Raw genomic sequence first — 19,401 nt, forward strand, 5'->3', positions numbered from 1 at the left:
GAACTAAAATAGCTCTACTTTATATATATATATATATATATATATATAATGTATTTTTAGATGTCTGGGTTCAATGATATATTGAGAACTCATAACATGCAGAAAAGGAAAAATAAGGTAAATGATCTATACTTAGGTGATCACAGCAATAAAAAAATGTAACCATTTATTTTATATCTTAAAGTTAACCAACTGCTTGTTATATATATAAATCATTATGCCAGTGAAACATAATCTGTTGATCGATGGTTTGTGTAACACAGTATCAAAATAAGACTTTTACTGGCCATATAGTATGGGTTGCAAGGTAAGAAGAACATAATAGCATCTTTACTGCACACCTTCTGTGCTGCTTGCCACTGCCGATGAGACCTTTCTTTTAGTACCAGGAGGCATCACGTCACCTGTGAATGCAAAACAAGTCATGGCCAAAATTATGCTTATATCAGTTATCATGGTGTGTTCTATTGCTTGATAATTTGTAACACTTCAACACAATGGGAATGATGATAATTTTTTACAAATCTTTCTTTTACTGGTTATACTATGGATTTCCAAGTATCTTAGAAGAACATAAAAGCATCCCGACCACACATTTGAGATAATGTTATATTCTTATTGGAAAATTAATTGGATACCCATAAAAGAAAGATTTATAAAAAGAAATATCATCAGTCTTACTGTGATGTAATGTCATACAAACTATTGATTAACCCTATCCCATAATTGGATACCCATAAAAGAAAGATTTATAAAAAGAAATATCATCAGTCTTACTGTGATGTAATGTCATACAAACTATTGATTAACCCTATCGCTATGGGTATCCTTTACTGTGCATGACACAAGGTTTTAGTGTCTTACATTCAAAATTTTATTAAACTACTTTTTGTTTATGTTATACCAATTAGAATAATAATACATATTTTAATAGTACGGTGAAACCCCAATTTTACGCGCCCCGATTTAACACGATGATGATGATGAGACAGATTTGTAAGGCTTCACAGAGAAAGATGTGCATGAGGCAAAGTAGCTGTCTGAATGGAACAAAGATCTACATCAATGCCCAACATATGAGCACTTGACGGACGCCAAGATCTTCCATAATGTAACTATAGCACTGACAGAGGCAAGTGCACCTGTTCTTGAGCCACAAGAAGAGGATAATGAAGAGCCTCCATCACTACCACCAAAAGTGTCTGAAGCCATTGAACACTTCGAGGCTAGCCTCCGTTGGCTGGAGACTCAGGAGGTGGACCACATAAAAATCCTCCAACTCAGAAGCATTCTAGATTTCGCTCCCAGCCAGAGACATGCTACGTTCAAGCAAGGAACACTCAATCAGTTTTTTAAGAAATAAACTGCAAATGAGATTGCTAATATTATTGAATGTTTTTATTTGTTGTTTTGATTTGTTTATTAAAAAGCCTACTAAAAATAATTTGTTTTAATTTCTACTGCAACAACAGTGATTCATTCACAGAATTCTTTAATTTACTTGCCAGAAAGGGAATGTGTAAAAAACTAGTGAAAGAGGGCAAAAATAGAGGTGTTTTAGGATGTTGGGTCAGTTTGAATAGTAATTTTCTTGAACCCTGATTTAGCATGACCCTACTTGTTTCGCAATGACATTTTATGGACATCAGCGATCTTGTTATAATGGGGCTACACTGTATATATGTTTTGAGTTCTTAATTCTACAAGACAATAATTAAAAAAATCCTGAATTTCCCATACTGTAACCCATGTGACACATTTTCTTTTAGCAGGTCATCTTCCCTATATTATCCACCACCCCTCGAAAAAGTACAAAACTAAACGTAAATTACTCTATAAAATCGTCATTGCTCAAACAAACCAAAATTTTTATAATCTTCAATTTTGTGTAGTTACAGAGCTATTGAATAGAAAATCAGACCTCTCTTGCCACACCTATCTGTCACATCCTCTCTTTCAGGATTTGTTAATATTTTTCTTTTGCATTTAATTATATATTACCTCTAACCACTAGAAAGTCAAGGTTTTCATCTATCAAATGACATATTGTATAACGTTATGTTCTGAATGGTTAAATGTCAATTTCACTCAGAGTACCAACATTGTTCGATGAATTTGTAATGACTACTTTTTCACGTTATTAGTCTATATTCTTTGGTGCATTATTTAATTAAATAAAAATGATTAAATGCATTACTATCATTATTATAAAAAAATTAGGGTTAACTCTCTTCAACAATTGAGAGCAAGAAAAAAGAAGTTTGGTTAAGTATTTTATTTCTTGTTTTTCATGTTTATTCTTTATGTATAACTATAAAAGTAAGTAAAATGTAAAAATAGGGATCCTTTTAGGTCAGTTAAGATTAGATTAGGTAAAATTAATAATAATAATATTATAATAAAAATGTTTCACGAGGAACAAATTCGAGCAGCTTGTAGTAGCTCGTGTGTAATGTAATTCATTAGTTTAACATGGGCTGCATGTTGCCTGTGTGATTTACAAATTTTAATGGCATGGATAGTAGTTAGAGATGGTTCAAAGGGCAATAAAACAACAAAAGTTAGTTATAAATCGATGTATACTGTTACCAACTTAGAGCTACTTAGGATAAACGAATGCTGTTTCATGTTACAATTTAAGTCATTCCAGAAAGAAAAAAGGGTAATTTAGATTTATTTAGATTTTTTTTTCGTATGAGGTTAGTCAAGTTGACTAACATTGTTATAGAGTTAGGGTAACAGATAAAACATAAAGTTTTACAGAAAAAACGTTTGAAATGCATTTAGGAGGTTTTAGGAATTACACAAACGAAATTTGAGATTTTTGAGAGGATGAAAAGTATTTTAATTTTAACATGAAAATTACTTTGCACGCAGTCTATTCAAAACATATACTCAATATATTTATGGGCAAATCTTTATTTTGTTTTATTAAAAATACTTCACTGAAAAATATGATTTTTTGTGTGTGAAGACATAATATTAACTGAAAACTGCCAAATTTTGTGAAGATATACACATTATATTCAAAGTTAGAAGTATTAAATCTATAAAAACTTTAAACGAGTACAAAGAGGTCATGTGGTCAGTCAAATTGACTTAATAGATCATGCTTCACTTTCATATGCATTATATACCATAGCAATTGATATATGTAATTGATACAAATAGCATTTCATCTGAGACTGTGTGTTACATTCCCATTTGACCTGATGAGCTTGTGATATTGAGTGAAAGGCATCATTAGCAGTGATGTGCAGACAAAATGCTATTATGTTCATGTTACTTTAAAACTTGTAGAGCCTGTGAAAGAAAGATTTCTGAAACATTATTAACAGTTCTATTGTGATGGTTGTTTATTATGATTGTGCTAAAATTATCATTGGATTGGTTTCTTACATACTAATGAAATTAAATTAACAAGCTGATTGATTGTGTATGGTATGTTGAAAATATATTAACCAACTAATAGTCTGTTTACAGCAAGTTTATAAGAAATGTACTATTTTTAGGTTGTATAAAATATATTGTAATTATGCACACTAATTGATTGTTTGTTTACAGTATTTTCTTATGAAATGAAACGATTATTTTTACAAGATACTGTTCAATATAATAGAGTGTGTGTGTGTATATATATATATTGCTGTTTCTTTTCATATTTTTCATAGTACTTCTGAACATTGTTTTTGCTAATTTTTCATGATGTTCTGAAATAGACTAGAATTATTGTGAGTTAAAATGTAGTACATAGTGTTTACTTCTTTTATGACAATATAACATTGATATTTCATATGTACAAAGATACAGCAAAGATGTTGAAATAATACTGTGTTTACATTGCAGGTGCTTCTCAAGCTGATGTTGCAATACTCGTAGTGGATGCCACTAGGGGAGAATTTGAGACGGGTTTTGAGACTGGAGGACAGACTAGAGAACATACTTTGTTAATTCGGTCTTTAGGTAGGTAGCAATGATTACACCCAAAGATTATATGAATACTAAGACATATTTCATGAATTTTTGTTCATATAGAAACTAAGCTATTTGGAATGCTTGTATCAAATTTCGTGTAATTTGGTTGAATATTTTAACCGTGGAAATGTACAGAATGGGCTACCACTGATATCACTCTTGTCTGGAAAGGGTTAAGCTGTTAAGGTGATTATAAAATATTGAATTGAAAATAGAACAGTTTCACAGTGAAAGATTAATAAAAATTGATCTGGGTCTTGTTTATTACATTCTAGGGATGATGCTAATAATCTCTTAATTGTTGTTAACAGGGGTCTCACAGCTAGCAGTTGCTATCAACAAATTAGATAATGTGAATTGGTCTCAGGATCGATACAATTTTATTGAAACTAAACTAGGAGGATTTCTAAAACAAGCAGGATTTAGGGAAACAGATGTGACATATGTCCCGTGTAGTGGATTAACTGGTGAAAACCTAACTGAGCCAGCCAAGCAAGATAAGTTAGCAGCATGGTATAAAGGACCTTGTCTTGTAGAAGTCATTGGTATGTATACTGTTATCATATTGCCTAAGTCAATTATTTTTTTCACTTTTAATATGCATATCCTACTTATTGAGTTCCAATTTTGTTTTCTTTAACACACACACACACACAACAAAAAACATCTACAATGAATATGTTGAGGCTCAGTATATGATATTGTCAAGACTTCTTTTATAGATTCAGGTGAGAAAACATGTGAAAATGACATATTTTATAATCTTTTTATTAAGTGCTGACAAACAATGGCTTTCTAATTACAGGTGGCCAGAAAAAAACTGACAGGCAGAAAAAATGGATAAACAGATAGCTCAATAAACAAATAAAAAACCAAGACAAACATAAGTCACTGGATGAACAAATGGAAAATGAAGAACTTCCAAACAAGTGAACAGATAAAATCAGTGATAGAGAAACAGAAAAATATATGGATAAAAGGAAGACAGACAATTAGATTAATATATACATGGACTACCTGATTAAAAAAACAACAACCAATTAGTATACATGGCTTGTGCATTTCATACAACCTTGTAACCACCATGAAACCATGAAGGTATACATACTACAACTATGAAAGTACTTAGCATATCTTTACAAATTTAGCAACCTGTTACTAAATCAGATTTTTCAACATAGTATTTTTACTAAAGATTTATGTGGGAATCTATGGAGTTAGAGTGTTGACTGCTCCAAGTGCAAAGTGATTTTCATGTTAAGATTAAAAATATTTTTCTTTGTGTCACAAATTTTAAATTTCATTTGCAAAACATATAAAACCTCCTAAGTATATAGTAAACTTTTTTTTAAATAAAACTTTATATTTTATCTGTTATTTTCTCTACATAATTCTATATGGACTTGGTTGATTTGATCAACCTTGTGAACACCATAAAAAATACAAAGTAAATCTATATTACTTTTTTTTTCTTTATAGAATGACTGTAGAATGTACCAGAAAACTACAGTTGTTTATCATAAATAGCTTAAGGCTTGTAACAGTCTACTTGTTTATACTTAATTTTATTGTTTTATTACCCTGTGTCTGACTAATAATTACACAACACAAGTTGCAAATCACTTAGCGAACACATAGTTTGTGTTACTGTATTAAATGATGCAATGCATGAGCTGCTCACGAGCATACCTCATGAAGAATTTTTATTGTCATTTTTTCATTATCTTACATTATCTAACAAGTTTCTTTTTTTTTACCATTTAGTTACATTTATAACAATAAATAAAAAATATGCATGTTTTTTTCTTTTGGTTGTTGATGAAATTTAAGCCTACTTTTTATAATGATGGTACTAGCACATTAAATAATTATTTACTTAAAGAATGCACCTAAGAACACCTTATAACATGCACAAAGCAAACAATGACCTATAACTATTAGGATTTAATTGCCTTTTTAAGTAAGACAAGAAGGGCTTACATTTACTCCCTTTTCTGCTCAATTTTAACACTGTGAGGTAAACTTTCAATTTGAAGATAAAATTGACAATACTCTGTACTGAAAATAATGTAGCATTATACGTCATTCAATAGTCTTTCTGTTGGTTATTAATGATATAGTATAAAACATTAAAAAGAATTGTTTGCAATTTGTGAAAGAGAGGATGTGATAAATTGGCATGACACGTGGGTCTGATTTTCAAGTATATGACTTCATAAACAAATAACATTGAAAGCTATAAAAGTTAGACTTTGCCTTAGTAATATCTATATTCCAATGAGTAATTTACTTTAAGTTCCAAACTTCAGAGAGGGGTGGTAAAGTAATTAGAAAAGGTGGAAGACCTGGAAAACAAATGTCATGATTCTCATACTAGGTTAGTTTGAGGATATTTTAGAATATTTACTTATAGAATTTAACCTTTGATAGCAGCCTACTTAATCTTGAAGTAGGTTATGTAACTCTTGGGAAATTCCTTTACAGAAATGAATCTAGTATATGAAATTGTGTGAAATTTGACAAGAACCTTCCTATAAGTATGTAGTTTCAGAAAAATATATTTAATTTTGGTTTTTTCTACTATTTTTACTGAAAATTTATTATTTAATGTAGTTATTTGTTCTCAGACTATGAATAGTTCACCTGCAAGGTGATTTTCATGTTAAGTATAAAAATGGTATTTTTTGCCTTACAGTTTCACATTTCACTTGCATAATCTCTAGAACCTTCTAAATGAATATCAAAAGTTTTTAAGGTAAATGTTTATATTTTATGTTCCCTTTTCTCTACCATATCACTAACTCTGGCTATTATCATCAATGTACAGTGCAATGAAACACTTAAAATTAAGAAATAAAAATATATACCTATCTTTGAATCTCTTCATAGAATAATCTTGAAATATCTTCTTCGGGTCATTTGTGTAATTTCACATCTTTACCTTATAACTTATAGTTTATTTTTAATGTTTTATTTTTCTTTCCTGTTCTTCATCTTTGATTATTTATGTCAACACACCTCAACAGGTACCAGCGGGTGATATAATGTTATCATAGGCAGAAATGGTTTAGCCTTCAGCAACTTTTGTTTTGCATCCATTGACTTCTTGTCAGTTGGAAAACACATGTTGAGCAAGGCAAAGTATAGAATAAATTTAGAAAATCATTAAACCTTTCGAATGTGAAGTTTAAAACACAAATAATGCATAATTAACTAAAATATCAAAGTAAAACCTAAATGCAATTTAATTGTCTATCAAACTAAGATATATAAAGTTAGAAAATATTAACAAGCGCTATGGACACAACTCTCGACTTGTGGACCGAGCTTCATTTCGACTTCCTTTGTAAAACACATACATTGCCTAACTTTCCTACCCTCGTTATTACATATAGTGTGAAACTTGCTCTTTCTCTTGGTTATAAGCATGCCATTCAAGTTAAAACTGTTGCTGAGCAACACACCTTCTACTTTGAAAAAGGGCGTGGCTTATCTTGAACTGAGGAATTTTTACAACATTTCATCAGTAACAAGTCCTTCGAATTTACTCAGATTACTGGTAAACAACCTGCATATTGTGTACTTTGAATGTCTGCATGAAAACGTGTACATTATAGACACTTGTTTCTCCTATATCAGATCTAAAATTGAGATTTTTAACCACGGGCATGTCACATGACAAACTAAAGTTTAATTATTGTTTTATAGGTTTCTTTTGAAATAAAGGAATAAAAACTTAGATAATATACAACTTTGAATTATAATGTACTTGATAATAATAATTTCATTAAAATACCTCGATAGTAAATTAGTTTGATTAAATTTTGAATGTAATTCAGTAATATGCAAAGAAAGTGTTTTAAAAATGTGATCATTGTCAAAAGGTTAAGAGCTTAAAATTGATAAAATATTAGAATATGATTTACTAACAACATTGAGATGTCAATTTAATTTTGAGTGCAACTCTTCAAAAGGTCATGATGTGCTCAGTTTTACCTATCTTTTGCAAGGGTTAGTAGACAGGTTTTACTGGTTAAATATATGAAAGAGGACAGCTAGCCAGTTTAAAGGAATGATGATTTAAGAAATTTTATGCATAATATGAAAATTTATTAATTGATCTTTAAATATTGATAGATGTAAAGAAACAAATTATTGTTATCATTATATATATAGACTTGTTCAAGCCTCCACAGCGTTCTGTGTCTAAGCCACTACGTATCTGTATCAATGATATCTTCAAGGGCATTAGCTCAGGTTTTTGTGTGGCTGGAAAAATCGAATCTGGACATCTTAAGAATGGAGACAAGGTTCTGGTCACTCCAGCAGGGGAACTAGCTGTTATTAAAGGTATAATTATTCAGTAGACACTGTAGTTAAATATGTCATTGATTACTAGTTATCTTTATTAATAATTTGAGGTTATTCAGACTGCTCATATATTTCATATTCTCAAAGATTACAGCAAGAATGTTGAAATAATATTGCATTTATATCACAGGTGCTTTTATAGCTGATGTTGCAATATTTTTACGAGGTGCTTCTAGGGTTGTGAAGTTTATTAGTTTTAACAAGTGTAATAGAACACTATTTTGCAGAGGTTAAGTACATTATATTAAAATGATTTTGGAGCATCACCACTTCATTACATGACCATTCTTGCTTTATCTGCAGCTTAGTTGCCATTGCAAAAGGCTCTATTAGTAGACTTTCATGTCCAAAGCACATCAGTTCTCCTTGCATGCTTTCACATACAAGGATGATAGTTTCCCTATGCCTATTACAAGAGTCTGATAGTAGAATCTATAGGTGTCCATTGACATGACTGATATGCTTTTGTATATAATAGCATGAATACCCAAATCATTCTTCAGGTCTTGAGGTATGTGATTGTTGAATGGTGTCATGGAAACAACTTGTGTACACGTAACTTATTTTATTTTTCTAGTTGGATGTTGTTGATTTTATTGCATACTGTTGTCTGGAACATGTGGATGGATGGCTCTTGCCACTGACCTTTGTGTTTGTGGGTTCTTACTTGTTACAAGATGTTACAGTTTATGTATGTACCTTGAATTGGATATGACTTCTTGCAGGTCTATTTCTGGATGATTCTGTTTCCCAAAATTGATTCATAGCCCTTTGTTTTAAAATGATATTAAGTACAAGGGATATCAACATCTTGAAAATTCTGAATCACTGGTCTGAACACATTTTTTGTATGTTTTACAAGCTTATTTAGATCCATTGTGACTAAAAGTATAGTGAGGAGATGGTGATGGAAAAACAAATGCTCATAGACTATAAAAAGTATTGTGTATGATCCTGCATTTGTATGCAGAAGTTGCAAGACTATATCACTTGTGGTTATATTATTTTGTACTATGCTATTGCTTCCTAATATTATCATTGATAATTAACATATTTATTGTCAAATACATTTAGCAATTTGTTGATAGTTTTTTTTATGAGTTATAATTCGTTGTAGTTTTTTACTGCTACCTGACACATCATAAAATTCTTGTAATTAATCAGTTTATAAAAGAATTGTGATTTTAATGTGTACTGTACAATGTATAGAATATGGTAACCTAATATGTATCATCTATACATGACATTTCATCAGATTGTGTGTGTTACTAGTTGTTAGTAGCATGGAGGTTGTTTCATTTTGTTGTTGATAAGTTGTAACATTGTTTTTCCCTACTTATTACATTATAATGGAAAGATTAGTGGAGCCTAGTGTCTACTTTGACTGGCTTTCAGTATTATTATACTAGTAAGATTATCTCTTGACACTTTTACTACAGAAGTGTAAAATTGTGTGCAAATTATGAAACATTGCCATTGCTACGGGAATTATGATTGAAGATTACATTTGATACTCTATATGTTATGAGTGAAGATATTACTTTCAGCAGACTATTTAAATGTGTTTGTAGAATTGCAATGAAAATATACTGTACTAAGGTTTTTATTATCAGGGTTGAGAATTATATGCACATTCATGGTTTCCCAGGGATTTTTGTCTCATTGGTCATTTCTGTGAATTTTGTAACTTCAAGAAGAAAATTTCAATTGGGGTAGACTGTGAGTCTTGGCAAGTCCCAAACTTGGTTCATTTTTATATTTTGATCTATTTTTTTACAGTCTTTTTACTAAATTGTACGTACTTATGGGTTTGCTTTGCTTATGATTTTTAGATTAAATGTGAAATTGAACTGAAAAAACATGAAGAGTGAGACAGTGAAAGAGCAACATGTGCTCAGTGAATTTTTTCACAAAATCCATACTTTTGTTAATGCAGTTTGCTATATTTGTCAAAGTGCGACCATTGAATATAGTACATGTGGTATATAAAAGACCACATTCAGTCAAAATGTCATAAAAAGTCGATGCAGGCCACTGCTTCTACTCACCACATAACAGATCATTTTGCACAGCTAACATAAAAAAGGAGCTGCCTATGGTAAGTGAAGATGCTACCACTACATCTGATACGAGCAAGCAGATCCAAACAATTACAGCACTACCAAATTTGATGTGTGGCAGAATTTCCATTGCATCTAGATGTACAAGACCAGTAAAGTAGGTATATAATTTCCCCTCTCTCACTTAATCTACCAGTCCTTAGTCATTTATGTTAAAGATAATATGACAAATTTCATTATGATTTTCTGAGCAAGTGACTCCAGGAAATGGCTTTAAATGCATATTTGAGTGTGAAAATCTTTCAGCTTCAAGGGGGCAATGCTCCCTTGAAACCCCATTTACATTTAGATGAGTAATAGAAAGCCCACTGGGGCATTGCTCCTGGACCCCAAATGGGGGCCAACCAGCTCCCATAACCCCCAGGCTTCCAGTGAATTTTCTCATCTCCTGTTCTCATCCCTGTATTGTAGTAAATGAAATGATTTTTTATAATGTGGTTTTTAATGACACCTAATTTGTTAAGTGGTCAAAAGATATTTTTACTCTCACAATATGCTAGGTGTCACGGTTGATGACTTCCCAGTGACTCAGGGTTTTGCAGGAGACCATGTGGTGGTAACAGTGTCAGGTATTGACATCAATAATGTGACTGTTGGTAGTGTTCTCTGTGATCCTAACCAACCAGCCAGAGCAGCCAGTAGGTTTCAAGCCAGAGTGGTGATTTTTAACATTAAGATTCCTGTCACCAAAGGCTTTCCTGTTATCCTTCACTACCAGAATCTTGTTGAACAGGCTGTAATACGTAAGCTCATCTCTCAACTGCATAGGAATACAGGACAAGTCATAAAGAATAAACCAAGGTAACTCATTAGAATTTGTTTTCAAAGTTAAAAACACCTCTGAAGTGTTTGAGATAGAAAATATTAGGTTTGGATTTTGCCTAAGTACATTGAATTATTTAGCCAAATAACAGTATCCCATAATTATAAAACTTTAAAAATAAAATTTGTTTAAAATTAGGATCTTCATGTTTTTATTTATCAGAAATTCTCTTTTTAAAATGATCAAGCTCTTACATCAGTTTTTGGAATTTTATAATATCCTTGTGTTTATTCAAGATGCCATCTTTCTTCAAATATTTTGTATAGTTGTACCATATATAAGTATTATAATAGCTTCAACTAGATACACAACTACACAGAACTATAAAACTTTTAATTTTTTACTTAGATCCTAGTTTACAAGCATTTAACTGAAAATGTTTTAATTTTTGCATTAAAATGGATTTCACTTAAATACATATAATCACCATGTAAAGGTGTTATGGATCTTAGGAATTGGGTTTCATACATCCATGACTAAGAAACCATATATATATATATATATATCATTTTGTTAATTTACTGTTGTTAATCCTAACAAATTAATTATTGTTTGATTTCATGATCCGAATATCTCAATATTTTGTATTGGAGAGAGCTGTTAACATACCTCTCTCAAAATATATTAATTTTTGATACTATCACATTACCTATGAAACACCAAAAAATGTCAGAATGTAGTTCTGATATATTCTGTTTTACTGACTATATCATCTGTGGTTGTCAAGTGACTTGCTGATTTGCATATTCAAAATTCTTTTAATTCTCTCAATACAGGCTCTGTCAAACATTTCTTAAGAACAAACTTTATATTTTATCTTTTATTTTCAGTAATTAACATTATACATTTATACATATTTATTGTTTTTATTATATTGACTTTTCAGCTGTGCTTGTCTAACAATACAGAAGTTACAATGACACGCATCATGCACGCTCACGTTACCATATCAAATAACATAAAACTGACCTTTCGTCTGTGCAAAGTAACTTGTCTTGGCTGTGTTTTAGTAGACTAGTATTTTGTAAAATACAGTCACATTTCAATTGTTATACATTATATATGTATATAGATTATTGCTATTTTGAAATAAGTATTCAAACATATTTTTCCTAAAACATAGAACAGTAAATAAAGAAGTAGAGCAAACAATTATCTCTTCTAGTTATGACCTTTGTACTCGGTTGCTGCTTGACATAGGTTGCTAAGCCTTTAAAAATTTTGCACATGGAGGATATGTAACAAAATGTTTTTAGGTTTTATATATACATCTGAATAACTAAAAAATCATAAATTACTACATTAATACCATAGGATTCCACTATAATTTATAAAGCTTAGTAACTAAGATGTATTTTAGTCTAAAAATATATGAAATTTCGAGCAGAGTAAAGACACACTCTACCTCATTGAAATATTGTTTCAAAAGAAAGAAATGGCGCAAAGGCCGTTAAAATGGCTGAGAAAGCCACTAGGGGGACATTCTGAGCTTCCGGTTGATTATTCATGTCATATATAGAAGTAAGTGTATACAAGGGAGCATTTCCAAAAATGGAAAGAGGTGGACAGGGTGCCACTGTGTTTGATTTATTACATGAGCAATATCTTAGTAAATTGAATAGATAAGAGGCTCTTATTTTATATTCTAGCTTTTCAGTATCAGTAATTTGAGTTTCTAATTTGATCAAAACTACAGACTTAGTATTTTGACTTCACAAACATCTAATTTGAACCAGTGATGCATTCAACATACCACGTGACACAAAAATCAATGTTACTCTGTTGTTTTTTTATATTTGCTTTTAAATTAAGAAATTGAGTAATATATAGTACTAAAATTTGAATTATAATCTACACTTTGAAACCAAAGTTATCGACATAAATTCATGAAATAGTAATTCAATAAAATTTTGAGTGCGAGTCAACAAACAAGATGATGTGGCCTTTCACTCATGACCCGTCTCGAAAGGGTTGATATATTGAGTATTTGTTTTGAATAGTCTGTGTGCAATTTAATTTTCATGTTAAAAGTAGAAATACTTTTCATTATTTCAAAAACTCAAATTTCCTCTGTGTAATCTCTGAAACCTCCTAAATGCACTTCAAACAGTAAAAATTTATAGTTTACCTGTTATCTTCTTTACCCTATATCAAAATGGGGTCAATCAATTCGACTGACCTCATAATCACAAAAAAAAAACAAAAAAAAACGAAATAAACCTAAATTACCCTTTTTTCTTTCTAGAATGACTTCAAATTATAACATGAACTACATTAATTTATCCTAAGTAGCTCTAAGTTCATAACAGTATACTTCTATTTATAATTGCATTTTATTGTTTTATTGAACCGTGTCTAACTGCTATCCGCACCATTATAAGTTGTTAATCACTTGGGGAATGTGCAACTCACATTACTCTATCAAATTACATTACCCACAAGTTGCACGCATGCGTACCTTGTGAACCATTTTAATTATATTATTATTATTACTTATTTTACCTAATCTAGTTTTAAATAACTTAAAAAAATTCGTACTTTTAATTTTAGTTACATTTATAATAATAAATGAAGAATAAATATGAAAAACAAGAAATAAAGTGCTTATCCAATCTTCTTTTCCTTGCGCTCAACTGTTCGAGGACAGTTAAGCCTAATTTCTTATAGTAATTATAGTGATGCACCCAAAAATATAGACTAATAACATGCAAAAAGTAGACAAATTTTTCTGGCTTTCTAACTATGCAACAAGAGCCATTACAAGCTCATCCAAGCTAATCGTTAACTTTCCCATGGGAACGAATCTTGTAGTGTGAGTGAAAGTGATGATATTCTGTTCACAATACAACATTATACAATATGTCACTTGGTAGATGAAAACTTTGATTTTCTATTGGTCGTAAGTAATATATAATAATATGTAAGATAGAACTGTCAATGAATTGTGGAAGAGAGGATGTGACAAGTGGGTGTGGTAGGAGGGGTCTGATTTTCTATTTGATAGCTCTGTAACCAAACAAAATTGAAGACTATAAAAATTATGGTTTGTCTGAGGAATAACAATTTTATAGAGAGTAATTTACGCTTAATTTTGGTGGTGGATAAAATAGGGATGATGACATGCTGAGAAAAAAATGTGTCATATGGGTCACACTAGTGAAAATTCAGGATTTATTTTAATATTGCCTTGTAGAATTAAGAACTTAAACTTATATACTATTAAAATATGGATTATTAGCTAAGATTTTATTGGTATAACATAAATAAAAAGTGGTTTAATATAGTTTTGAATGTAAGACTCTAAAACCTTGTGTTAGGTGCACTAAAGGGTACCCGAGGCGATAAGGTTAATATAGTCTACTCAACCATCTGTATCTTATAGAAAGAATAACTACTCTTTGAACTAAGACAATATGAATAACTGGAACTTTATGTATTAATCCCTTTGCAATAAGTGCCCATTTAAATGCTTTTCTGCATAAGTCATTGCTTTACATTCAAATTTAATGATGTATGTTATAATTTGAAGTTTTAAGTCCTTTATTAAAAAAAAAACTTTAAAAAATTACTTAAAACTTCAGATGTATTGTCAAATGACCAATAAAATGACCAATGAAAATTATCTACTTTGGCTCTCCATATCTTCAATAATACAATGGTAATTGAGCAGAGAATAGTCTAGACAATAAAATGCTTGCATAACCTTTTGACTCTGACAAGTTACTTCTCTGAAGTTGAAACAATTAATAAACTGTTTCAACCTCTAACATGTGCCATGCCTACTTTCAACAGATTTGTTTGAACTATATAGTTTACATGTAGGTGTTGTTACATACACATGTGTATAGTCATTAGATGCAGCTCATTTTACACTGTAATCTAACAACAGTTATTGTGAAATTGGCATGCATTTGTCGTCACAGAGTACACGTAACTGATTGTAGTATTGTTGGCTGCTTGATCAACAATAGCACTTGCAGTTACTTCTTTCCTAAATATGTTCTAGTTAGAGATTAAATTGTATTTAGGTCGTAATGTTATATTTTCGTTCATTTTTGTATTAGTTATGTTTTAAAATGCATAATTAAAAGGTTCAAACATTTTTTAGATATACATCATACTTTGTGTCTGTTCACAAGGCTTACGATATTACACGCTGAATGAAATTTTTGCCAAAGGGTTGTGCATGTCTCCAAAATACACTGTAATATGCCTCAAGGACACTGTTTACTTGTGTTAATACGAGTAGTAAGTAATAAAGGACAAGAAAGGAAAATAAAACATTTAAAATTAAACTATATGTGAAAAAGAAAAGACCTAAAATTACAAATTTAACAAAAGGAAAATCTTTAATGATACTCTACCAGAAATTAAAATGTATGTTTGTTAGTTTTCTATTTCCTAATTTTAATTATTTCATTGCATTGTACATTGATTGAAGATAAAAATGAAAAAATATAAACATTTACTTCAAAAAACTTTTGATATCCTTTTAAGAGGTTCTATAGATTACGCAAATGAAACATGAAAACTATAAGATGAAGAAAAGTGTTTTTATACTGAAAATGAAAATCACCTTAGTTTTTTAGAGGATACATTAAGAAATCTCAGAGTTACCACATTCATTGTTGTACAAGTAAAATTCATGACTCGATTTCCGGAAATTGCAAGAGCCGAATGCAAAAGGGTTAATATGTAAGATATTATAATATTATTTTAAGTAAAATTTAAATGCATTTCATATATTTCAATAGGTAGGCAAACAACGATTTATAAGCATAAGGAAAAATTGTATTGATGGTGGAACATACTACATGTTTGAACAGAACATTGGTCTGTCATGTTCTGTTCAAACATGTAGTATGTTCCACCATCAATAAAACTTTTCCTTATGCTTATAAATCGTTGTTTACCTACCTGTTATCATATTAGCATAATGTGCTTCCTTACTCAAGTATTCCTTAAAGAAATTAACCTCCTTAAAAATAACTTTGCTACTGCCTAGAGTGTAAACAATATCATGAACTAAAAAATGTATAACGTATTACGCCTGCAGTACAATGCTTCTTAAGATATGCCAATTTCAATAGCTTAACTTTATATTACTTTAGCTGTCTAAAATGAAAGGAAACTTTAAATTGTATTTTCTGTCAATTTTAATTAAAGAATAAGCATTCGGTACATTAAGTGTTTGGAAACAGAATTAGTAAACTTCACTATTGTCTCGTGACGCACATGTGTTTAACTGGAGAACTTTAATTAGTATTGTTTTTTGTATGTAAATTTTTCTGAAGCTGAGAAGTTTGTTTCTTTGGTTGATTTGTCCTTGACTTAGTCTACTGTATTCAACATATTGCTTTGGATTTGTTTTACATGTGCTGTATTCTGGTTACTTTCTTGTTTATGTTTTGCTGATATGCCTATTAGGAGTTCTTTAAACAGATATTGTTCAAAACTTTTTTTTCTTGTACTGTTAAGAGAGAGAATCAGTATATTCCATCATATGTATTAATGACTGTAATATTTCAATCATTTCTTGATTTATGTTGAAATCAAAATATGGAAGTAAAATATATTGTTCTGCAGGTTTGATATGTCACTGAATTTTAAAGTGTTGTATTTAAGTTATTAAAATAATTTTATTGGCTGAAAGAAATGAATATTTCTTTGAAAACCAAAAATTTAAATATATTTATATATATTATAGATGTTTGACCCAGAATAGCAGTGGTGTTGTTGAAATTGAAGTAAATCGACCCATATGTGTAGAGCTTTATAAAGACTTCAGGGAGCTTGGACGGTTCATGTTGCGTTCTGGGGGATCAACAATTGCTGCAGGCCTAGTGACAGAGGTCAGTATGAGTCAAACTACTATAAGTATAAAACAAACTGAAAGAGGTTTATTAGCTTTGTCACATTCTGTATTGTTGGGTAATAAAAAGTCCTAGAATTAATTTTTACCATATTGTATTATATGTGGTATTAATAAACTGAATGGGAAGAATAAAAATTATTTCCAGAATACTGATTCAAACTCGTTTAATTATAATAAAGTTTGTATTACATAGTTTGCTTTGAAAATTAAAAATAAATCATGATTTCAGAGCTTATATCAGAAAATGTATATAAATGCATAAAATGTTTCCTTTTTCCACATAAAATAATTGTATTGGTCCAAAACTTTTCACTATGAATGACATGTAAACAGTTAAATATAACTTGTTGAAGACTTTTAAACATATTTAAAATGCAAACTTATTTTCTTCTAAAAATATAGGTATTGAGCATTTCCTTAAGTAAAATTATGTACTTCTATTTGTCTATAGATCTTGTAACAGATGGTACTACTGGATCCCAGACTAGTGAATAATTTTCTACCTATTTTTTAGTGAATTTGGACAAAGTGTATTGGACAAAGACCTTTTTTTCGGCTGTCCTTGAATGTTCAGTTTGTGCCCTCATATTACTGGTATAAGCATGTAAAGATAAAAAGTTGGCTCTGTATAAAATGGTGAAAGGACATGTCCCTAATGAATTTCTGAGTTTTTGATTGGAAAAAAAAAGTGAATATGCTATATGAGTAAATAAAATTTTGAGCATGATATATTTTTTGTATCTTTCTATAGTAGAATATGTACCTAAAGCTAAAATCCTATAAACTATTAAAAATACATGCTTCAAGCCAAAACTTGTTCATTCAACAGTTGTCTAAATATACTTGACTGAGTGTTCAGGTTTAACTTGAAAATAGACCACAAAACATGTGCAACAATAGGCCTTTAGTTATCTCTTAACACAGTCACACCTTCTAAGCTTAAGATAAGGCTTAATCCAAAAATTGATTACTATGCCTATCTTAATAATAAAGTAGAAATAATAGATCTTACAAGACAGAGCAAAATTAAAGTCAGCTTAAATTCATTATGATGCAACTGTCTCACTGTTATGGTGTTGGCTAGGCCTATTCCACAACATTTCTAAAATTAGTATACTTTTCAGTTAGTTATGTGGCCACCAATATCAAAAGAATTCTGCTTCCTCAGATTGCTACATGATCTCAATTCTTAGGGATAATATAAATCTTGATTGGTCCAAGCATAATGACAAATTGAAAGTCAAGAAAAGTACACAGGTTTTATGAAAGAAGCAAGCAATAGGACCACTACCACTGACAGTATATTAAAATGGATCAGTATATATTCAAGTTAGCTCTAAAATATGCTATCATTTAACTCTACAAGTACCTAGATTAATATATTGCAAAATAAGCCTCAGACATTGGTTTAAATTTATAATGTTATCATTTTTATATTATCAGTCTTTGGAATTAGGCTACAAGAACTAAGTTAGTATTACAGTGGTAGACAAATTTATTGCATCACCAAATTTTTTCACACTTTTCTTTGGACTCATCGTCTGCTTTCAGACTTTAACATGTGGAGGTGCAAATGTGTTTTATGAATGACACAATGCTGTGTAATTATTACATTGACAGTCTTATAGACTGTCTGAATATTGCATAAGGCATTTTTTGGCTTTAATGTATTCAGCTTATCTCCCAGTAAGATGGCTGAGAAAGAAACCTCCCCTCGCCAACAAGATGAGGAAGATGAGGCTCTATTGGGCCAAAGAGAATGATTGCTGTACTTAAACAATGTGGAGCAAAATAATCTTCTCAGACAAATGAAAGTTTAACCTGCACAGGTCTGATGGGAAGCCCTTTGTATGATGTCGATGTGGAGAAGGGTTTCATCCAGTGTGTTTGAATACATTTGTGAAGTATCCCTAGGGTCAGGTGATATGGGGATGCATCTCTGGCCAAGGTGTGGGGCAAGATCCTAGAGTCCTGGTTAAAGCCAAAAATTTAGGATCACTTTTTTAGAGCTGACCACTGTACATTCCTGGATGACTTTGCTGCGTGTTACAGGCCATGCAGTAGACATGAAGTAAAGAAGAAATTTCTCTCTTTATGTATTGAAAAGACATGTTAGGTTTTATTTCAGTGCTTCAGATGAAGGACTGTCTTCGAAGGGAAAGGATCAAGACAGCTCAGATCTCAACCCTATTGAAAATTGCTGGAAGGTAATGGGTAACAAAGTGCAAAAGAAGAAA

The 19,401-nt window shown here is 30.7% G+C and overlaps 1 protein-coding gene across 1 annotated transcript in view; it reads left to right on the top strand.

Annotated features, from left to right (window-relative positions):
* LOC106458839 (HBS1-like protein) overlaps positions 1–17,893 on the top strand; it is a 72,562-nt gene extending 54,669 nt beyond the window's left edge. Inside the window, exons 11-16 of the mRNA XM_013918391.2 lie at positions 3,847–3,963; positions 4,287–4,520; positions 8,152–8,325; positions 10,967–11,267; positions 16,997–17,141; positions 17,616–17,893. Coding sequence (XP_013773845.1) covers positions 3,847–3,963; positions 4,287–4,520; positions 8,152–8,325; positions 10,967–11,267; positions 16,997–17,141; positions 17,616–17,624 — 980 coding nt within the window. The 3' untranslated portion in view covers positions 17,625–17,893. The remainder of the gene's footprint in view (positions 1–3,846; positions 3,964–4,286; positions 4,521–8,151; positions 8,326–10,966; positions 11,268–16,996; positions 17,142–17,615) is intronic.
* The last annotated feature ends 1,508 nt before the right edge of the window (positions 17,894–19,401 follow it).

Source organism: Limulus polyphemus, unplaced genomic scaffold (genome assembly GCF_000517525.1).
Source record: "Limulus polyphemus unplaced genomic scaffold, Limulus_polyphemus-2.1.2 Scaffold521, whole genome shotgun sequence".
Taxonomy (NCBI): Eukaryota; Metazoa; Arthropoda; class Merostomata; order Xiphosura; family Limulidae; genus Limulus; species Limulus polyphemus.